The 24,438-nt window shown below is 44.9% G+C and overlaps 1 protein-coding gene across 1 annotated transcript in view; it reads right to left on the reverse strand.

Moving 5' to 3' along the window:
* ANTXR2 (ANTXR cell adhesion molecule 2) overlaps positions 1-24,438 on the reverse strand; it is a 670,700-nt gene that overhangs the window by 11,592 nt on the left and 634,670 nt on the right. The window contains exon 16 of the mRNA XM_085625534.1: positions 21,482-21,562. Coding sequence (XP_085481660.1) covers positions 21,482-21,562 — 81 coding nt within the window. The remainder of the gene's footprint in view (positions 1-21,481; positions 21,563-24,438) is intronic.

The following is a 24,438-nucleotide window of genomic DNA, read 5'->3' on the forward strand; positions in this document are numbered from 1 at the left end:
GCCGGGCAGCCCTCACTTCCCGCCGGCCGCCGGATCACGCCAGGTCGTGGCTGAGCCGCGTCTCGCAGGCCGCTCAAGATGGCCGGCGCCAATCCGCAGTACCCACTGGTCTCGGCCCGAATGCGGTTCTCCGCCAGTCTCTTCCACGCAGCTGCACCTTCGCCGGGGTCAGTGCCGGGCCGGGAGGCTCTCCGGGGTTCCCTGGGCCGCCGGGGCTTCGTTGAATCAGGATTTCGGCTGGGCTGGATGCGGAGCTCGTCGCTCACGCGTCCATGCCCGTCAGCTGCCAAGCCACGCCCCATTTTATGCTTGGCCAGGATGCATGCCAAGTTTTGAAATTTATTTGTGATGTTAGTTTTATATGTGTGTGGAAACTACCCCAGGATACAGTGGGCCGGGGATCAAGGAACTTCTCTCTCAATGATGGCCTCAATTGTAGTGGTAATCACCTCCCCAAAAAAATGCAGTGCGGGGCATGTCCAAAACATAAGCAGAATATGAGCTCCCCTTTCCCACATCTAGCGCAGGCTGCATCAGCCAGGTGGAAATATCTACTAATCCTCTCTGGAGTAAGGTACGTTCTATGGAGGACATAAACAATTAATCAATTTAAAGTGTGCGTTCCTGAATATTTTCGGTGTTATTTCTAGGATAATGTCCCAGTTCCTAGCAGTGAAAAGGATTTGCAGTTCCTCCTCCCATCGTGATTGCAGGTCTTCCAGTGGTCGTTGGAAGTCTCCTCGTATTGTTTCATATAGACATGAGACCGTCTTAATGGTACATTCAGAGAGGGACAGATATTGGCAACTCCTGAGCATGCGCGCTTTGTAGGCGCTAATGCCCCAATGTTTTCTCAGGGCCCTTATGAGTGCCCTGTGCAGAAGAAAATGGCCCAGCGGCAGATCGAATTCTGCATGAAACTCTTCAAATGGTCACATCTCTGAGTCTCTAAATAGGTCCCCCAGCTTTTCCAGGGTGTCCTCCGTCTGCTTAACCCTGTCAGTTAGATTCCGATGGTCCGCCCGAAGCAGTCCCAAGTCCGTGGACACCTGTGCAATACCGTTCTGCAATGCGGTCCTCGTGTCCGAGATGGCCTGCAAGATCTGGTCCAGCTGTCGCTGTTAAAGGCCCGCCGTTGGTTCGCCAGGCGTCTCCCCTTCCTGGCTACCAGTGGGGTCCTCCACTAGGTCTGCCGGGTTCACCCCCGGTTTCGGTCATGCTTTGCCCATACCTCCAACACGGGGCAATGATCAATGGGGGCCGCAATCCACCGCTCCTATCGCCTCCCGCCACCGAAGTCCGCCCTGCAAGACAGTGGAGCTCCACGTGCCCTCCGTCACTGGTCTGTGGATCGTCGCCAATGCGGGCCTCCAAAGCCACCCTGCGCTCTATTACCGCTGTGCTCCTCAGGGCCCTTGTCAGCAAAGGTCTGCGCCTTGGCAGCGTCCTCCCTTAAGGTCGAGGTGGCGAGGAGAGGAGCGTCAATGGGTCAGGCCACCGCTTCCACGGCCTCCACCCCGTCCTCGTGGTCGCCGCCCCCCAGGGGTCCACCGGGTACTGCCGCCGACCTCCAAGCGTCTTAGCTCCGGGCCCTATCTCAATGGCGATCGGCAGGCCAACTCCAAACAAGGGAGGGCAGCCCACGCAGCACGCCGCTTCAGAGCAGCTCCGCACTTACTCGGCAGTCCTCCGGCAACCGCAGTCCGACGCTCCCCCAGTCAGACGCTTCCTGGGTCGCTGCAGGCCTCACATTCAGGGACCCCTCCCTTGCGGTACCACGGCCTGCGCGCCACCACGGAACAGACGGCACTCCTCCCCTCCGAGTCAGCAGCAGTGGGAGCCGTCATCAACCGGCGATCCCCCGTTGGGAGGGGCCGCCACCCAGAGTCCGCCACACTATGGGGTCAATCCGCATCTGCGTCTGGGGTCTCGGGTCTGCGACGTTGTGATGTCACCCGTGAGGAGCCGGCACTTCCGGTCCCCACTGCCGGGCAGCCCTCACTTCCCGCCGGCCGCCGGATCACGCCAGGTCGTGGCTGAGCCGCGTCTCGCAGGCCGCTCAAGATGGCCGGCGCCAATCCGCAGTACCCACTGGTCTCGGCCCGAATGCGGTTCTCCGCCAGTCTCTTCCACGCAGCTGCACCTTCGCCGGGGTCAGTGCCGGGCCGGGAGGCTCTCCGGGGTTCCCTGGGCCGCCGGGGCTTCGTTGAATCAGGATTTCGGCTGGGCTGGATGCGGAGCTCGTCGCTCACGCGTCCATGCCCGTCAGCTGCCAAGCCACGCCCCATTTTATGCTTGGCCAGGATGCATGCCAAGTTTTGAAATTTATTTGTGATGTTAGTTTTATATGTGTGTGGAAACTACCCCAGGATACAGTGGGCCGGGGATCAAGGAACTTCTCTCTCAATGATGGCCTCAATTGTAGTGGTAATCACCTCCCCAAAAAAATGCAGTGCGGGGCATGTCCAAAACATAAGCAGAATATGAGCTCCCCTTTCCCACATCTAGCGCAGGCTGCATCAGCCAGGTGGAAATATCTACTAATCCTCTCTGGAGTAAGGTACGTTCTATGGAGGACATAAACAATTAATCAATTTAAAGTGTGCGTTCCTGAATATTTTCGGTGTTATTTCTAGGATAATGTCCCAGTTCCTAGCAGTGAAAAGGATTTGCAGTTCCTCCTCCCATCGTGATTGCAGGTCTTCCAGTGGTCGTTGGAAGTCTCCTCGTATTGTTTCATATAGACATGAGACCGTCTTAATGGTACATTCAGAGAGGGACAGATATTGGCAACTCCTGAGCATGCGCGCTTTGTAGGCGCTAATGCCCCAATGTTTTCTCAGGGCCCTTATGAGTGCCCTGTGCAGAAGAAAATGGCCCAGCGGCAGATCGAATTCTGCATGAAACTCTTCAAATGGTCACATCTCTGAGTCTCTAAATAGGTCCCCCAGCTTTCTCGCCCCTGCCACAGTCCAAGTGTCGAGTCCCCTCAAGCATCCAGTATGGGGCAGCTTTTTTAGCATGGAGAGAGGTAGATCAGGAGAGTAAGGTATTTTGCTATGCGTTTTTTCAAGCATCTATTTCAACACCTAGCAATCACCTGGATCTCCTGGGTATCTCTAGCTGGGGATCGTCTCACTCCCAGCAACGTCTTAGCGAGGTCAGAAAGTGTTGGTACAAAGTGGTATGGGCTCCTGTTTGGATCTCCTCTGCTCGGCATCCATTGGACTAGCCAGCTAAGCATATAATTCATCTTAAAGTTGGGGACTGCTAATACCCCAGTCGCCGTTGAGTGCTGCATTAAATTCAGTGCCACTCACCTACGGACAGCACCCCTTATGAAGGCAGTAATTAAGGAATCCAAGTCTTTAAATATTTTTCTTTCAGGACCCAGATGGGGAGTGTTCTGAAGAAATAGAGGAGACGAGGTAGGACCACCATCTACAAGAGGACTATTCGGCCTGCCACCGAGAGCAGCAATGTTTTCCAAAAGTCTGCATGAGAGCGAAGGGATCGGATGGCCTGTCCCACATTGCCATCTAGAAGATCAATGCAATCATGGTAGATCTTGACCCCTAGGTAGGCCAAACAGCGGAACTCCCATTGAAAGTGTGCTAGTCCTTCAGGTGGGTCTGTATGCAGTGTGGTGGGGAAGAGCCTGGACTTCTGCCAATCCACTTTTAAACCAGACAGTAGTCAAAAACCTTACAACATGGCTCTGGCCATGTCCAAATCATCCTCGGTATCATGGAGGAAGATCAGTAGGTCGTCTGCATATAATGCTATGTGGTGATGGTGACCCCTAATATATAAGCCCTGTTGAATATGCCATGTTCTTGCATAATTGGCCAAGGGCTCCATAGCTAGTGCAAAAAGCAGGGGTTACAGGGGGCAACCCTGTCGTGGTCCACGACCCACCGAATGTCTTGCGGAGATGATCTTTGACTTGTGAGGACTCTAGCAGTCGGATCCGTGTACAGCGATTTTGTCCATACTAGAAAGTTCCTGCCCAGTCCCCTATGTGAGATCACTTCATTGAGGTGTTGCCATTTTAGGCTGTGGAATGCCTTTTGAATATCAACAGCGAACACTGCAGCACTCGCTCGATCATAGTCTCCAGCTTCTAATAGGGCCAGTTGCCTCCGGATATTGATGGCTGTGTAACGGCGTTATAAATCGTGACTGATCTGGGTGAATCAGTTTGGGCATGAGGGGCAGCAGTCTGGTCACTAGTATCCTACTTAAGACCTTATAATCGATGTTTAACATTGAGAGCGGCCTATATGCTGTGTGGTCGTGTGCCGATTTCCCTGGTTTCACGATGGGGACCATGAGCGCTTTCCTAGTGGTAACTGGCAGATTTGTGGCTACAGTGTACAAGTCGGCCAGTCTGGATGTCAATTCTGCAGAGTACTGACAAAAACAAGGTTGTGGAAAACCATAACCTACGTGAAGCACAGCTGAAGACAAAAAAAATTCTTTACAAATGTACACACACTTTCTTAGTACGAGTCAAAAAAGAAATTTATGTTAGAGTTAAATTCAACGCAATCAAAATCACTGCATATTTGCAATCAATGTTGCTTTTTCAAACACAAACAGTATGAATGTCAAGCACAAGCTTTATCTATCAATACCATGTTGTCAAACGAAAAATCATAGTTAAATGAGTTTACAATGTGGTAGATTCCAAAGTTAACATCAGTCCCAATGCATTTCGGGTTAATGTAAACCCTTCGTCAGGGGTTAAGAGATGAGAAAAACATTAAACAGAAGTATTTGGTGGTTGTATCTTGAGATCCTCCGTATGGAGCTACAACATAAACAGAAACTGTCTAATGAGATGTTGGTTCAACAAAGTTGTATTTTCTATTAGGATTTGCACTCAGTGAAAAAAAAATAAGTATGGCCATCTTTAACCATTTTCAAGCTCCTGTAGCATAACCTGCGAGCAGACTGATTTAAAAGGATCAATAAGTTGCCGGAGGAGCCACCGCCTTTCCATAGTAGACTTTGAAAAATCAGAACGCACGAAAATTGAAATAGAGCCCACTTTTACAGGGGCTGTGGGACGTGCTTTAAAAAAAATAGCCTGTCGTAGCAAAAAATTGCCCAAAAAAACCAGTATAGGCCTAGCAAAGTTTCTTTTTTTTTTTCTCAATGAGCTGGAAGCGAGAAAGGCTCTTTGTAAATGGCAACATGCAGCAAAGCCTGATCCTTAACTTTTCTGTGGTTATTCTGTGATAGTGTGACCCTCTCTTTGTTAAATATAGTGATACTTTACTACTACCATTGAAGTTTAGCACTTATTTCCGTAGGCAAGCACATGGGTTATAGTTTGGTTTGGGCGGACTCGGGGAGGCGGGACGGTCGGGCTCTCGTGGGAGGTGGGGGTGAGGCATTCTCTTTGCTGTCACCTAGGACAGCTAATAGGGGGTTGATTCCCTTCCATGGTTACTGGGTGGGTGTTGGTCCTGGCTAGGGCTAGAAGAGGCAGATGGGTTGGTGGGGGGAGGTGGGGGTTAAAGGGTCACATCACATTTGAAAATGTTATCAAATTTCGTTTGCAAATTTTATATGTCAATTTATGTATAGATGGATATGGTACACCTAGATCTAAACTGAATCTACACTATGTCAAGCATTAAAATTATGTCTTGGAATGTGTGCGGGCTGAACCAAGCCAACAAAAGACGCCTTGTCTCGGAAGAGCTGAAGGTTTTTAAGCCAGACATTGTTGGCCTTGTGGAAACGCACGTGGCATTTAAAGATAGAAGCTATCTGAAACAGCTAGGCTATGAGCTAATTATATGTACGTCACAGTCGGTCTCCATTAGGGGGGTAGCATTGTTGAAGGCTAAACAGCTTAGGGTTAAAACTATACGTACCCTGGCCGACTCTAAGGGAAGATGGGTGATAGCTCAGCTCTCTATACATAAACATAATACGACAATCTGTACGATTTACGGCCCGAACAATGATTGTCCTGATATTTTTTCTTAACTCAGCTCGGAATTATTAGACTGGCCAGGTGATCCTATAGTGATGGGCAACATGAACTGCATATTAGATAAGGTAATCGACACCACAAATATAAAAGCGAGGAGCAGAATGGTTCAGGTGAGGGTAGCGATTCAAGAAATGTTATATCTTCATCAATTGGAAGATGCCTGGAGAATCTTACATCCCTCACTTCCAGGGTTTACTTTTTTTTCACACCCGCACAAACACTACTCCCGTTTAGATATGATTTTTGTTAAAAACAACCTGTTGGAGAATTCTAATATGGTGGTGTGCCCCAAGATCACCTCGGATCACAATCCGGTTATGCTTACTCTGATTATTGGCTTCAATAAAGGCAATCAAAGCAGGGAATTTTCGTATCCGAAGCACCTTCTTAGCAATGCAGATTACATTGCATATTTGCGTGAAGTTCTTAAAGAATTTTTAGCTAATAACCTAAACTCCACATCGCTCGCATTAGTCTGGGACTGTCTAAAGGCATATATAAGGGGGGTTACCCTTCAATATATCGTTAAACAAAATCGGACTTATTTTAATCAGCTGGAAAAGGACCATGCGAAATATATGGAGTTAGAACAGCAACACGCCCAATCTATCGCTTTAAAAGACACCGAGAAACATTTAATATATCTACAGATCGTTGACATCAGAGCAAAGTTAGGTAGAAGGCTTAAAGATAAAGTAGCTAGTAATTTTTTTAAATATAAAACCCGGCAATATGAGTACGGGGAACAGATTGGACGTATATTGGCTCATCAGATTGCTGATCAAAGGGCCGGGGTCTATATTAAAAAAATTACGGGGGTAAATGGTGACGTCTTTTCGAAATCACAAGATATCTTGGAGCAGTTTAGGCTTTTCTATATGGACTTGTATAACGAAGCGAGTAACGGCAACATCCAACAAGCTACTGCGTATATACAAGAGAGCGGGTTTCCCTCATTAAATCCGCTTCAGATTTTGAGTTTGGAAAGGGAGGCCGATTTAGCGGAGCTTGACCTTGCAATGGGAGCCCTCCCTGTGGGCAAGGCAGTGGGGGAAGATACCCTACCACTCGAATTCTACAAAACATTCAGGGACTTATTAACTCCAATTCTTCTTGAGCTGATCAATGAGATACTTAGGGGAGGTGACTCCCCTCCTTCCTGGAACAAAACAAACATCATTGTCTTTCCAAAAAAAGACAAGCCACCGGATAATCTCGGCTCTTATAGACCAATATCTCTAATCAACTCAGATGCCAACATTTTCTCCAAACTTTTGGCATCGCGTTTAGCTCCCCTGATGCATCTGATGGTATCTGAGGAACAACATGGTTTTATTCCTGGTAGGGACACCACTGCACATATTAACACCGCTATAGTAGCATTCGATATCGCTAAGCATATGGAACAGCATATAGGAATGATTATGTTAGATGCCGAGAAGGCCTTTGACCGGGTGGCCTGGGACTCCTTGTGGTGCACAATGGGCTTTTTTGGCCTCGGTCGAGGGTTCATCTCGGCTGTTCAGAAACTTTACTGTACACCCACTGCCATAGTCAAGTATAACGGTTTCGCTTCGTCTGCTTTTAGCATCTCTCGTGGTACGCGGCAGGGATGTCCGCTCTCCTCCTTATTATTTGCACTATAGATAGAGCCCTTCATCAAACACTTGCTTCATAACGCGTCTATTACACCGGTTTTTTTTTAACGATACCCTCTTGAAAGTCACTGCATATGCAGACGACATCGCTGTTTTTTCTATAAACCCAGTGACAGCCTTCACAGCGATAACTCAAGAGGCGCAGCGCTTTGGGTCCTTTTCTGGATACAAACTTAACCTGAATAAGACTCAATCTATTCTTAATTTCACGCCGAGTGCAGCTCCATCCTCGCTAGGTATTACAGTCTCGGCTAAGTATTTGGGGGTGTGTTTGAGTGCCAATATTAACGATATATTTGACCTAAACTACACACCGCTGCTGAAAAAGGTTACTAGTGATTTTCGCAGATGGCATAGGCTCCCACTGACCATCATCGGTAGATGTAACATAGTGAAAATGAGCATACTTCCTAAATTTTTATATCTTTTTCGTGCCATCCCTCTAAGAATCCCCATGACCTTTTTTAAACGCTTGGATGGTGTTGTTGGAAGTTTTATCTGGAGCTTTCGGAGAGCAAGAAGGGCGATTAGATATATTAAGTTGTCCTTTAGGCAAGGCGGTTTCAAACTTCCAGATTTTAGAACCTATTTTTGGGCTGCTTTTGTCAGTCGGATTCAATCTCTAAATATGGGACCTGTCGTCAGGAAACCCTGGCTCTCGTTTCAGCTAGCATATAGCTCAAACACTGGATTCTTATTACAACATATGTCCGACCCAAATTACTACAAAAGAGTCCGATTTAAGACCATTCGGCATATTTTTCACATTTGGCAAGATATATGTAAAAAATTTAATTTTCCAAAGTGGCATGAATTTATTTATCTTAGGGGCAACCCGAGGCTCCCTGACATTTTCTCGGATACAGCTGCGCGTGCATGGCAACAACAGGGAATTACACTCTTGGGGCATTTATATGATAAACACGGCTTTAAACCATTTCAATCATTGATAGTAGAGTATGGGGTTACATATAATTCATTTTTTAAGTATCTACAAATTAGGGATTTTTTTATGCGGGGAGAAGGTTTGTTGGCCCTCTCCCCTACAACAGAGGTTCTCCGAGCGATCTTTAAGAATAGCAATCGCGGTCTTATAGGGAGAGTTTATTGTTGTTTTACTGAGACGGTTGACGGGGATATTATACAGGTTACAGCCAAATTAAACACTATGTTTGCTATAGAGGTGACTCCCGAAGAGGTCTCAGACACGTATGGTAGAACATAAAAGCAGGATCCGAAACAAGAATGTTAATTCTTCTTTAGCAGCACATTGGGTCACCGCAGCACACACTATCCCCCAGTTAAGGTTCACCATTTTAGAACGCATCCAAATGACACCAGGGACTGACATAAATACAACCCTAGCATGTAGGGAAACTCACTGGATCAAGTTCCTAGGTACAGTTATTCCTGGGGGGTTAAATGGCCATTATGAGTTATTGTGCTTCTTGTAATTTTACTGAATTGTGTAACAGTTACCTTCTCTTTAGACCATCTTATCAATGTACAGGATTTGTACTCGAAATCTTGATCTTTCTCTAATGTGTTCCTTGAGCACTTTAGGTATACATGTTCGATTTTTCACACTTTATAACTTTTTCCACTTTCAATAACACAGTTTACTTCAATCTTTACATGTTTCACCTTTTGCCACTTTTTCACACTGAGGCACAGGAAGATCGTGTTTTTATGATTCAACGCACACTGAGAAGGTCGGATTAGTTGTTTTCTTTGACCTGCTTCCCTATTATTTAGGCATATCACGTACATTTTTTGGGGGGTCTGCTTTTCATGTTTATGAGTTGGGTGCATTGAAAATTACGTCATGTCGTACCACGTCACGAACACGTTTTCGAGATGGCCGGACTAGTTGTTTTCTTTGACCTGCTTCCCCATTGTTTAGGCATATCACGTATTTTTTCGCAGCTCCTTCTTTTTTGGGTCTGCTTTTCATTTCCATTAGTTAGGTGCATTGAAAACCACGTCACGTCGTATCACGTCACAAACGCGTCTTCGAATGAGCGCGCCATTGAATTCGGAAGCATATTGGAATGTCGTATACTAGGTGAGCCCCCGGTGGTTGAGCTTGTTACTCGTTGTTGTACAACTATGAGTGCTTTGTAAACGGCGTTATCTTACGGATAGTTTCCTTTGGAATTCTTTTCAGGAGATAACGGCCTCTTTAACTATTGGAGTGACTGCATTTGAACCGTGTGGACACGTTGACTGGTAAGCGATGGCGTGAATACAGTCTTTTGTGGAACTTTATACGCTGTTTATAACTTCATAGCCATATACATTTTCTTTTGTGTTTCCAGAGCGACGTATCACTCATCTTTCACATAGTAGCACGGTAAGACACCGTTGCAATGGTGTTACTTTCATCTTTGTTTTACGAATTCAGGAGACACTTTGGATATTGTAGGTTACTCGATGCAAATACTAATAGAAAATACAACTTTGTTGAACCAACATCTCATTAGACATTTGTCTGTTTATGTTGTAGCTCCATACGGAGGATCTCAAGATACAACCACCAAATACTTCTGTTTAATGTTTTTCTCATCTCTTATCCCCTGACGAAGGGTTTACATTAACCCGAAATGCATTTAACTATGATTTTTCGCTTGACAACATGGTATTGATGGATAAAGCTTGTGCTTGACATTCATACTGTTTGTGTTTGAAAAAGCAACATTCATTGCAAATATGCAGTGATTTTGATTGTGTTGAATTTAACTCTAACATAAATTTATTTTATGACTCATACTAAGAAAGTGTGTGTACATTTGTAAAGACATTTTTTTGTCTTCAGCTGTGCTTCACGTAGGTTATGGTTTTCCACAACCTTGTTTTTGTCAGTTTCATGTTTACCAGGGACACAGGGCTACATCCCTAGACGTGAAAGCACGCTTTTACGAACATTAAAATCAGGATTAATGATTTTCACATTCCAAAGTACCCATTAGTATACAGTAGGTGTGCAGGCTCACTTCCTACCCAGTAATAATTCTGCAGAGTAGGCAGAATAAAGAACTCCGCAGGTAACCCATCCGTCCCCGGGGTCTTATTACATGCCATGTTTTTAATAGGTCTGTATCTCCTGCGGGGTGGTATCATGGCCCAGCTCCTCTGCCTCCTCCTCCTCAAGGCCCGCGAGGTGCAGTGCTTCAAATTAGCTTCTATATAGAGTTGAATAATATTGAGGGAAGAGGTCATTAATCTCCTCCTGGGAGTAACCTCAGTCCCCTTCCCTGTTTTCAAGTTTAACTATTGGCGAGCCATGTTTGGTCGGATTAGCCACCGAGGCCAGGAGGGATCCTGACTTGTTTCATTCTGCATGCGTTCAGTCAGTGTATTGTTTAAAGTCAAAGCACCGTAGCCATTCTATCTGGGCTGCTACAGTCTCTAAGAGGTAGGGTTGCAATTATGGAGGTTCCCGTCTATGGATTTCCACGTCCCCTAGGTCTTGTTCTGAAGTTAGTACCTCTCCCAATAGGGTGTATCTGATCTTCTTTGACTCCGCTACACATTGGCCACGCAGGACTGCCTTGAAAGTGTCCCACTCCACTTGGTGAGTGGAGGGCATGCCAGCATTGTCATTAAATTACTGGAGTATTTTAGGGATAGAACGTCTGGGTTGGGCCCACAGCAGAAGAATAAGGTTATTGTCTGATATTGTGTGGGCCAGATTTTCAACTGAATGTACTAAGCTATGGATGTCTGGAGCACAGAGGAATGTGTCCAGATGGATGTGGACTTCATGGAGACCAGAGAAGAAAGAATAATGTCGCTCTTGGGGATGTGTCTTTCTCTAGGAGTCAACAAGCCCCCAGTGTCTTACTGATCCACAAAAACTCGGGCCGTGTGAACAGTTGGGAATCTCACTGCAGAGGGTGGTCTCTATCCATTTGGGTATCCTTCAAACAATTAATGTCCCCCCATTATGGGCAGGAGAATGAACTGTGGTGCCAAGGGTCGTGATAAGCCTTCCAAAAAAAGTGTTCTGATCTGAGTTTGGGGCACATATGTTTACAATGGCTATGTCTCAGCCTCCCAGGCACCCGTACCACCACATATCTACCCTCTGGATCTATTAAATAGTCTGTGTGTGGAAAGGTAACACCCAAATCCATATCAGGACCCCTCTTGCATAGGCTGAATATGTGGTGTAGTATGCTTGGCCCCTCCAGCTAAGCTGCAGCACCAGTCACTCCTTCACCGTTAGGTGTGTTTCCTGTAAAAGTACTATTTGAACACCCTCCTGTTAAAGTAATAAAAAACGTTTTAGTGTTTCAACATAGTATGCATTCCACGGATATTCCAGGATATGCATTTATACGTGAGGGGGGACCACCATCTATGATACATAGCAAGGTGGTTGGCATGCACTTCCCCTTTCCCTTCCTGATTTCCACTCCCTTCTCTCAGTAACCCCCTGTGCAGTACAGGCGTTTTATGCCAATGATTACCACTCATGAATACCCAACATGTTAACCAAAAACTATTGTTCCAACGCCCTCTCCCCAGGACAAGTAGGTGGTCACCCCCCATCCAAACAATCAAACAGTAAATAACATATTGGATGAGTTCCCTTGTGTTTCTTTAAGAGGGGGGATGGCCAAGAGAGCCCCTCGTGCAGCGAACCCTCTGTCAAGTGTAGAGCCTAGGAGGTTTAACTCCTGCCCAGGGAGGATTCACATTTTTCCTTAGTAAGTACTTCCGGTCCAAATTTGAAATCCCCCAGATCGTTACCAATATATCCTAGGATTGAGATGATGTCATTGGACGATCTCGAGTCACTTTGTGCATCATTAGGCTCGAGACGGCAGAGCTGGTGGAGCATCGATCAGAGTTCGAGCCCCAAGCAACACTCAGGTGTATCTCCTCCACTCATCAGTGCTACCACCTCCATCACATTCTGTCTTCCGAGTTGCACCTCAGCTTGTGAGGGGGCAGCAGAGCTGCGCAGTGTCTTTCTGCATCTAAAGTGGGAGCGGCGTGCACGCTTTGGTTGGGGGCTCTGACTGGGCCCCGGCTAAGGCCGTTGATCCAGCCAGTCCCAGATCTCCTGCTGGGATTGAAGAAACCTAGCACCATTAGGTGCTGCCACTCTTAGTCGGGCTGCAAATAGCTTTGTGTAGGTAAGGTCCGGCTGTCACAGTCTCGTCTTAGCCTCCTGAGATGTGGCTCTCTGTCTTTGTACCTCCTGGGAGAAGTCTGGAAAGATCTTTATCACAGCATTTTTAACTCGGAGACCCCTTTGCAGTGGGCCTGGTGTTAGGATGTGGTCACAGTCTTTAAAATCTAGTAAACGGGCCACCACCAGTCTAGGGACCCCCGGGTATGGCAGCATGGTCGGCACATGGTGGGTCCGCTCAAGAGCCGGAAATGTAGAGAGACCTTCTGCCGCTACCTCTTCACGAGTCCATTTCTCAAGATAAGTCTATCATATTGGATCCTTCTAGCTTCCCGAGAAGGCCCACAACCAATGTGCCCTCTAATTATTTTCCTCTGTGTGCGGCAGTGTGAGGTCTCTGTGCGTTCCAGCCATGGCAATGTGCGCCAAGAACCCGACCGCGTGTGTGGGTGCAGCAACAGGGGTTGTGACACTGGGGTTCCTGCTTGATTGTGCAGATAAATAATTGGGCAGGCAGGGCTGGACTGAAAAAGTATATGTAGGAGAAAATGAGATGGCGAATTGAAAGCTTTCACAATCTGATATTTGGAGGGGAGTAATGGTGCATTTCAGTTCATCCTTTAGTATAATAGCTATGCCGCCCCTACACTTCCTATACGATCTTGTCTGAGTATTTAAAACCCAGAGGGAAGGGCCATCAAAATATCCAGAACGGAACTATCGTTGAGCCAACATTCCGTAATAAACAAAACATCAAAATCTCCCTCTTCCAACAGAAGCCGTATTTCTATTTTATGTTTTAGGAGGGAACGACTATTACTTAGGCTTAACTTCCAGATTTTGGCTTCCGGTTGTAAAGATCGATTCAATGTAGTCCGCCTTTTCTGCCCTTTTAGCTCACGGTACACTGTGCACATACCTTAATTCCCTCATATGAATTGCATAACCCCGAGTACTTAAGGAGCGAGTGCGGGAATGTACAACCCACATAGATTTCTGCAGCAGGTGCATTAACCTGACAGACTACCTCACTGGGACCAGAAGCATAACTTTCACATTAGGGTGCCGATTCGGATCCTGGAAAAATTTTCCCCGTACGAATCGCATCCGGATTTTTTTCCGTCCGATTCGTACAAGTACCGTACAAACTGGCAAGTACGATTCGCATCGGAAAAAGTCCATACGAATCGCATTGGGAAAATTCCCCCACACGTCCTCGGGTCGGAAAAAGTGTCCGACACATCCCCGGACGATTTACCGTACGAATCGGAAAAATGAAGTCCGACCGCGCAAGTACGATCAGTTCCGTCCTTTCGATTTTACAACCGTATGGAAGAAACACCGTCCGGACCGAACTCCCATAGCAACCATGAAGACATGTGCCCGCATACGCGCCGTACTCCCCCCAGCCCCCGCATGTACGCGCCGTACCCCCCCCAGCCCCCGCATGTATGCGCCGTACCCCCCCGAGCCCCCGTATGTACATCCGGGGGCTGGTGGGGTACGGCGCGTACATGTGGGGGCTGGGGGGGTGTCCGGGGCATACATGCGGGGGCTGGGGGGGGTGTTCGGGGCGTACATAAGGGGGCTGGGGGGGGGGTACGGCGCGTACCGGGCCCCCTATTCCGCTGGCATCGCGGCGTACTTAGCTTTTCCGGCACTTTTTGGGTGCCGTAAAATATTGCCGTCCTGACTGCTGTCGGTTCGAATCGTACTTCCTGGTTCGTGAAACGCAGCCGGAATGCGTCCCGACGTCACGTCGGCGCTTTCCCGGATCACATTTGTATGGATATTGTCGTCGGTCAGTGTTTTTTACGGTTCGTACGGAAATGGTGTTTCCGTGCGAATCGTACTTGCATGTTTGTAATGTTTTTTCCCCGGGTACGAGTCGGACGGAGAAAACACTCCGACCGACGGTTCGTACCCGGTTTCTCCAGGATCCAAATCGGCACCTAGATGTCTCTCTAGTGGGTACATTCATCAACCAAGCAATGTAAGGGGCGTAGTAACGTGTGCCCTGCATTTAAACAGAGAATTCTGCCGCAGAGTTCAACCCACTGAGCTATCTAACTGGGATTCAAACATAGAACCTGGGGGTGCACGGTTTTCAGCGGCATGTGATGGTTTCCCTGATGTATCACCTGACACTGAGTGTGAGGCCCTCGGAGCTCCACCTGATCTTTTACAGCTTTTTAACAGCGTGGCGGTGAACGGATTCGTAAAACTTCTTGGGGCTCACAGATGAAACCGGACGAATGTGTAGAGCGCCTTCTAAGTGACTGGCCCGGTCCTGGCGCTGTTCTAGCAGGGGTTGTATTGCTCCACTATAGACGGAGGTGCTAATTTCAATGGCTTCGGAAAGAAAGCACACTATAGTCTTAAACTAAACGTTGACCATCACCGCTGCTGACTCTATGAACTATCGCATGAGAAAACGGCCTCGCTCCAATTCCCGCTGAAACTTATTTTTCCAAATCCGTTTCAGAGTCCTGTGGACAGCTCGATGCTGAGGTCCAGGAAAATAATGCTAGTCGGAGCTCTGCAGATGCTGTAGGCTGTGATGCCCTGTGAGAGCCCTGCAGGTGTGCCAGGGCATGAGGTACAGGGGGCACTGCAAGAGAGGCTCGAGGCGCTTTGTATGTTCTTGTGGTTAGTGTGATACCGAATGGTACACTGAATGAGTCAGAGTCCATGTGCACTAAGAGAGATCTGTAAATGGTTTGTGAGAGCGCTGTGGATATACCAGGGCATGAGGTACGGTAGCAATGTTCCCTCTATGCATCAAGTCCAAAAAAACTACGTGTAAAGCACACGTCGTGCTTTTGGGCTTGCTGCATTTCTTCTCTTAATGAAGCACGGCTGCGGGGTGATTGTGTGCCATTGTGAAAAAATGTATGTTAATTGCAGCGCATTACGGTGCTGCAATTAACAAATATTTTCACAAAGGCCCACCAACAGCCCCCAGCCGCGCTTCATTAAGAAGGAAATACAGCAAGTGCAGGAGTCACAACAACCAGGAAACTGTCATTTTTCGCGCCGTTCGCGTTATAAAAGCGGCGGCGCAAATGATCTCCCGGGAATGTGCTGGGGCACTCTGCGCGCTCCGAGAAACAGACATGTGCACGCACGCACGCTGGCGCGCACGTTGCTGGGAACACTGCCCACAACCAGTATATTGTTGCAGCAGGATCAATTTTTGGCATCCTCTGCCCTGTGCTCGAGTGTGAGAATCTTGGTCTCCATGGTGGTCAATCTCTCAGCTACTGAGGTGAGTGTGCCCGGTATATCTGTCTGCATTCTTTTATTTATGTTTACTATCACCACTAGGCGCCTGTGATTGTTACGCAGGAGGCCCAAATCAGAACGTAGAGTATTGATTTTAATCCCTAGCACTGCTCGGGATGCTGTAATGCATGAAGGATATCATGTAGTGAAGGGTTCCCATCTGCCTCAGGCTTCTGAGGTGCGCCTTCACCATCGTTCAGGGGCCCAGCAGCGCCCCCAGCATCTTGATCTTGACTGTGGGTGATTTTGCCCATGTTCGCTGCAGGCAGAACCAAACTGGGAGGTCTGGGCAGCAATATAGTGTCAATTGAGTGTATGCAGGATATACCAGAGCGGTGATGTAAGGATCGGTGCCAAGTAGTGCCAGTGACTCCACTGCCACAGGGTAGAGTTAGCAATTACCTCAGCAAAGTAGTTCCTCTTTACAGCAGAGCAGGGCTTAGCTTCAGGCAGCTCATGTCCTGTTGGTCACTCTAATTGGTGTGATGTGCTTCCTTAAGGTGTTATAGGAGGCCATCCCTCAGCAATCCTCAACTCAATCTGCCCATAAGCCAGGATGCCCCTCCAGAGTAGGTTCCCCCGCTCTCTGCAGGGCCCAGCATATGCACAGGCTGGAAAGTCAGTGGCCCTCAGACCTGTGCAGGGATATTAGGCAGCCCCTAAGTCTGGGCAATGCTTATCGGGCCTCACTAGGGTACCCACAGGTGTGAAGGAGCTGCCTGTATTGGGGCAAAGCAAGGCATCTTGGTAGCTCCAGTTGGGGCAATGTATGAAGTCCAAATCAGTGGCTCTCCAGAATCAGGAGCCAGTTCCTCCGATCTTTAGCGATATGGAGGTGGGGAATCAACAGATTGCCATGTGCATGTGTGGCATTCCCCCCCCCCCCCCCAGAGCACAAGCACACAGCTCAATCACAGGGTCAGTAAAGCGGCCCACCTCCGCTAAGTACACAGTAGCTAGGACGTCTGCCGATATGCGAGCTGACAAGTCTGGGCCCCATTTCCTCCCCCACTGCACCCTCAATACACCGATAGCGGACGGACCCCCTCTCCCTACCCAGGTCAAGAGCGCTGCGTCCGGCTGGGAGTGACTGGGACCCACTATCAACTCGGTCTTGGTGAGCTGGAGTCAGTGCCGCAGCAGGCACCAGTCTAGTAAAAAGCTTTCGATAGCCAAGCCCTTCAGGGTATAGGCCCAGGTACTTTTCTCTCACGCTCCAGGAGGAAACATCTGATGCTGCGCCACCTCACCTCTGTTGCGTTTCCTCCCTTATTCCTCCACCCGGCCTGGGGGTCCTAGGGTCACCTGCTGCATTGTACACCAGGTCTGAGGAGGCCTCTATCCTCCAGCTCCGAGCAGCTGATGGCAGGGTCAATGGAGGATCGACTGGACCGGGGATCCTGGGGCACATGCGGCACAGCAATCGGGCACCCCACTCACCGATATAGTCAGAGGCTGCGGTCACCAGAGGCGGGGCACTGCTGATTCTGGGCAGCGTGAGGCTGCCGTGATCTTGAGTACCGGCCTCATGGTTCTGCTGCAGATAGATAAGATTAGTTGATGTTGGCTTCAATCATTGCTGACAGTGTCAGTGCCAGTCCCTCCAGCTAAGGGATGCAACCGTGGAAGCTTACTAGGGCCCCTGGGCTGGCTATATTATGTCAAGATGGTACTAGATGGGGTCGGCTGAGCGGAGCTCCGAGCAAAGCTGCTCACTCTATTGGCATCAGGCCATGCCCCCTCGTATAGTTGTACTCTTGTAACCTCAAACCCCAACGTTCAATTCTAGGAGGCATTTTGTCTATGGGACTGCCGATTGTCATCAACAGCACTTGATGATCAGTCACTACTGTGAAGGGCTTCCTGTACAAAAACACATGGAAATATTCACAAGCCCTGACCACTGGCAAGTTTTCTTTTTCAGGTTGTGAGTAAACATTTTCCATTTGTGACAGGCTTTTACTGGCGTATGCCACAATATGTCTCCGGGCATTTGGCTATCCATTGTGCTGTGTAAGGATTGCGCCTAATCCAACAGGGCTAGAGTCAACTACAAACTCTGAGTGAAGTTTGGGATCAAAGTAGGCCATTTCAGTGGCACTCTCAATTGCTTGATTTTTTGGAAGCTCGTCTCACATTCTTGTGACCAATGAAAAGACACATTCTTTTTCGTTGGTTCTTGTAGTGGTGCACTGACTGTAGCAAAGTCTAACACGTATCTAGAACAATAACTGGCCATTACAAGAAATTATCATAACATAGAAATGGTAAACAGACATAATATCGAATAAAAAATATCGACTGGACAGAATATCGAGTTTTTAATATAGAATGGACAGAATATCGAATTGCCAAAATATAGTGGTGAAGAATATCGAAAATCAGGCAAGAAATATCGTTTTAAATAATATAGAAGTAAGTAATATCGACATATATAATATAGTTGTTAAAAATATCGAATTTTTTTATAGTGTTTTAAGTGTTAGTATATGTGTTAAAAGTATGTATTAATTTTGGAATGTATGTTTGAATATTTTTAAAGTAATGAATTTTATGTTATTTAATTTTTGTGTAATTTAATTCCGTAGCGGGTTGTGGGTTTATAGGGGATGAGGGTGGGAAGTAATTAAATTATAGTACATTAAATAATAATTTTTAGGAATTAATAATTCTTTTTAATTTAATTTTGCGTTTTACTTCTGTCGCGGGTTGTGGGTTTATAGGGGAATAGGGTGGGAAGTAATTTAATTGTTATTAGGTAATTATTAATTGGTATTGAAAATTAATTGGTTGTTGATTAATTATTAATTGGTAAATAATTAGTATTAATTGGTAATTAATTAGTATTAATTGTTTAATTGATAATTATGTTAATTGTATTAATTTATTATTTGAAGCGGGTTCTGGGTTTATAGGGGAATATGGTGGGAAGTAATTTAATTGCAAATAATTAATTATTGAAATAAATATTGTATATTGATAATTAATTTATTAATTATTAATTGGTATTATTTGCATTTATTAATTTTTGGTATTGAAAATTAATTGGTTGTTAATTAATTACTAATAGGTAATTAATTAAAGAAAAATATTGGTATTTATAATTAATTTAATTATAAAATATTGTGTGATTGGTAATTAATTTTAATATTTTTTGGGGGTATTAATAATTAATTGCTTTTTAATAAAATATTAAACTATTATTTTCGCTACTATTGCACTCACTGGAGTGGGAATAGTAATTTTTACTCCTACGCTATCCAATGCTTTCCCTACTATTGCACTCACTGGAGTGGGAATAATAATTTTTACCCCTACGCTATCCAACGCTTTCCCTACTGTTGCACTCTTTGGAGTGGGAATGGTAATTTTTACCCCTATGCTATCCAACGCTTTCCCTACAGTTGCACTCACTGGAGTGGGAATAGTAAATTTTACCCTTCCGCTATCCAACGCTTTCCCTACTGTTGCACTCTTTGGAGTGTGAATAGTAATTTTTACCCCTACGCCATCTGACGTTTTCCCTACTGTTGCACTCACTGGAGTGGGAATAGTAAATTTTACCCTCCCGCTATCCAACGCTTTCCCTACTGTTGCACTCTCTGGAGTGGGAATAGTAATTTTTACCCCTACGCTATCCAATGCTTTCCCTATTATTGCACTCTCTGGAGTGGGAATAGTAATTTTTACCCTCCCGCTATCCAACGCTTTCCCTACTGTTGCACTCTCTGGAGTGGAAATAATAATTTTTACCCTCCCGCTAGCCAACGCTTTCCCTTCTATTACACTTACTGGAGTGGTGATAGTAAATTTTACCCGCCCGCTATCCTACGTAAAAAATATTGAATATTTTTAATTAATATTACGTTAATATATATGTATAATTTTTTTTTTTTTACTTACATAAATTATTTATTAATGTTAAAGTTATTTAAGTATTTTTAAGTATGTTTCAGTTAATTATATGTATTATTTCATTAATTTTACATTACTTTTAAGACATTTAAAAAATTTGATATTTTGACTATATTTTTTACAACGATATTTTGGATTCTATATTTTTGTACTTACCTGTTTGGAGATAGGGGTTCGATATTTTGGCAATCTATATTTTTTCCTCGATATTTTGGTAGGTCGATATTCTCCTTCTCGATATTTTGTCAGTGATCCCATAGAAATGTCTTGTGGGGGATTTGCAGTAGGCAACACTTGTACTTTAGCTGGATCAGATTTCATATGCCCATCAGAAAATACATTGCCAAAGAATTTTAAGCTTTTCTTGTGGAATTCACGTTTGTCCACAGTTAGAGTTAAGCCTGCATCATTCAGCAAATGACAAACTTGTATGACAGCTTTGTCATGCTCTTTCTGTGTAACTCCGAAAACCAATATTCGTCACAATAGTAAATGAAACTCAATTGATTGTAGCAAAACAAACCAATATGCGTAGAAAAGGTTATAATTTACAAAGATTTTTCTTCAAGTTCTAATTAGTGATATCCTTTATTTAGGTTGAGGCAAGAGAAGAACTTCGCTCCATTCAATTGAGCTATGATATCAGCTATGTGTAGACCGAGATGTCTCTCTCGCTCAATTCTCCTGTTGGTCGGACACATGTCAAAACGTATGTGTACAGCTCTTTCACTTTCTCTTTTAGTCACTATTACAATGGGAGAAACCAGTGGTGTTGAACTAGTGGAGCATTCACTGATGTGATGTTCAAGTAACAAATTACGTTCCTTTTCTACAGCTTTCATTTATGTGTAACTTTACTTTCATTGTTTTGAGTTTTCCTAATCCATTAAATAATTAAGGAAATTGACTTACAATTTCATGATGAGCATTCATATTGTAATTCACTAATATTAGTCCCATATCAGAAGCAGTGTTAAAACTCAGCAAACAGGCACTTCAAGCTGTTCCTTGAAGTACATGAATTGGAGCTTGTACCACAGTTTTCTTATGTCTCATTGTGACTACAAATGAACCTTGACTTTTTAAGGGCATTGAGGCAGCCCATGTGTATAGTTTAGTCTTTGACTTTGTGAGTTGTGGTCAGTAACACTAGGATTGAGCCAAAATGCTGCACCTCCCCAACCAAGGTGTAACGAGGAGAAATATCTTTATTTCTCTTTGTTACTTCCTCTTTCTATGTGTGCTGCATTGTGTGAATTCAGGTTCAAAGGTCAGACTCTCCAATGTAAGTAGGCACACATTTACATTAGGCCAGCAAGTTGTTTACATTTATTTAAGCAATGCAACACTGTCTCATTTCTAAAAGATAAAATGAAATATGTGGGTCCTTAGCTATCTAAAGTAACCTTGGTATGGTTTTTATGAACCTGCAAGGAAAAAGTCAGGCATACAGGTAGAAAATGAAAAACCTACCTCATCCCCTTGCTGAGGTCGCATTAACGAAACGCGGTCATATTGCCGTCGAAATAAGGCACACAGTGCGTCCAGGCGGCCCTGCAAGGAAAAGCCACAGCAAGTCACCCATCAGTAAGAAACATTTCACTTCCTTACCCTTGAAAGATCTTAGATGTGCTTTCCTATGTATTGGTGCTACAAGTGAAGAGCAGGGCATGACCACACAGAATTTCCCCTTTCAAGCAACTCTGACCTGTGATGTTGTCTTCATTCCTATTTGAAAGAAACTCATCAGCTATCCCATGCTTCTAACCCACAGTTACAGTAGTAGTTTGCACTCAACTGTTACTTATGCTGTTTATTGCGGAAATGCCATCGAATTACTGCTTAAGGACTGTTAAATGGTATTAATTGTACTTTACAGTTTTAAAGTCCTATTTGCTTTGCATATGAACAATTTGTGGTTGATTATAAGGACTTAGCAAATAAAATATGGACCGTTTGATGTAAATTGAAACATGCTCTAGGTTTTACAAGTGAAAATTTGGTTCCAAAATACCTGCATCATCCAACTAAATCTACAGTGCTTTAGTAATAAACACTTTGGATACAGTAGGATTGTATGACACAGGCAGCATTTCAACAAAGCATAATGACTAAAATGTCCAAGAAGACTGAAATAGGTTGTGGGAGACAATGGGGGAGGATGGACTGCTTTGTATCCTGGACAGCATTATTTCTTCTGGGCACTGATTGACTTTAATGTTGCCTATTGGGCGATGATTTGTTTTTCAGAATAAGCCCTTGAAACCATTGCTGACGTGTAAGTGATTTTATGATTGATTCGGGATATATAGCTGAACCACCTGGAGTAAAACCTTTTTCTATCACTCAAGCAGCATAAAGTTCTCAAAGTAGGAGTTAATGGCCGTTTTCAGTCCTGTGTCAATTTACACTACTATTGTGAATTGTAAAATCAGTCAGAATAAACAATGAAATAATACCAGTCAAATGTAGGGTTTAAACATAATATTAATAAAAAACAACACCTGAAGAACACTGAACATCTCTAAGGATGAACTACAAATCTAGTTTTAGAAACAAGGCCCCAGGCCCAGATGGGGTACCAATTGACCTTTTATTGATTAGGCTGATCTATGGTCAACTCTAAATGTCAATGTCCTAAGGAGTGCAATGGTCACAGGCCCACCTAAGACTTGGACGAATTCTATCATAGTACCGATTTTTAAGAAGGGTGATAGAACTGACACTTGGTGCTATCAACCCATTTCCGTAATTGGTTCCACAGCCAAAATACTTGGTAGGATCCTTTTGGATTGGCTAGGGGGTTGGGTCACTGAAAAAGGCACTCTGCAGTCCATGTATGATTTTAGTAAGGGCCTTGGAACCATTTATCAGTGCTTGAACTTGCATCTAATTATAAGCAAATATAAGTTGGCTAAAACTGGCCACCTGCACTTAGCATTTATGGATTTGAGTTACAGCATTTGATTGTCTTAACAGGGAACAACTTTGGGCAAAAGTGTCAGAAATGGAAATGGCCCAGTTTCTAGCCAAACTACACAAAGATGTGACAGGTTGTATCAGGTATGGGACTAATGGTGAATGCACCAACCTAATCAGGATTAACAGAGGGATGTGACAGGGGTGTGTGTTCACCCCCTCTCTTTTTTACTTGTACAATAATTATCTGGAAGCGAGCCTATCGCTTGTGGGGAAGGATGTGACATGGGAGGGGTCTGGATGTATTTCCACATTGTTATACACGATGACTGTGTTTTAATTTCAAGAACAGCTGTAGGCCTGCAGAGGTTGTTAAATGACTTCATTGCGTTCATGAGTGATTTTGGCCTCTCGAATAATATTGCAAAGTTACACTCTATGGTTTGTGGGCATTGCCTGAGCAACCTGAAATCACAGTTCATTAATGAAATGAAACTCTTAAACGTCCGGTCAGTGACATACCTGGGGGTACCTTTTGACCCCAAATGATCCTGGTCACATCTTATGAGGGTAAAAAGGTCTCAATTTGATTAAATGATTGAGCAGTCTGTAGGTTTGCAGGGAAACTAGGATCAAAATCCTTGGACGCCATGATTAATATCTATAAGGCCCTATGTTGCTCCTTTGGCACGTATGGAGCAGGATTTGGGGGTACACCAACAGTTTGGAACTATAGGTCAGTGAAAATGTGTTTTTGAGGAGATTATCATCCGTTCCTACTAGTGTACCCATTTACGCTTGCCATGCAGAACTGGGCTTATCTTATCTAGAGGAACATGTTAAGCTAGCACTTCTCCTGTTGTGGCACTCTATATGGTCCAAGCAGGAAACTCTCCTGAATCAGGACATAAGCACGGACTGTTTACAGTTAGATCATGTTCACCGTGTACCGTGGCTGAGGTATATTAAGGGACAATTTCTGCTTGGGACGCCAGAATGTTTTTATAAGCCATACGATATGAGCACCTTATCCAAAAAAATTGTAAAAGCTGAGTTTCTTTCTATGTAAGGAAAGAGAAGGGAAAGTTAAGGGTTTAGCTAAGAGTGTGACCGCTCATCATCTATTAGTAATGACTGACTGTATGGAGCCTTATGAGAACTCTTTACCACTTCACAGCGTTTTTTTCTGCTCAGATTTACATCATAGTGCATCTCCTCATTTCTTACCCCAGACATACCTACAACTATTCAGGCCTGGAGCCATGTCCATGTGATTCGAAGTCTAATCAATTTATGCTTCATTTCTTTTTCTTCTGTCAACTTTATGCCATGCCTAGTGAACAATATCTTATACCACTGCTTATGTCTTTGATTATCAAAAAGTGCACACCAGCCCTGTATTATTTGCAATGAATACAATCTGACTATATTTGCATGATTTTTTTCTTTTTCACAGTGTCGCATGTATCAATTACAAACATTTATCTTCTATATTTCTTGCCATATTACAT

Source organism: Triturus cristatus, chromosome 9 (assembly GCF_964204655.1).
Source record: "Triturus cristatus chromosome 9, aTriCri1.1, whole genome shotgun sequence".
Lineage (NCBI taxonomy): Eukaryota > Metazoa > Chordata > Amphibia > Caudata > Salamandridae > Triturus > Triturus cristatus.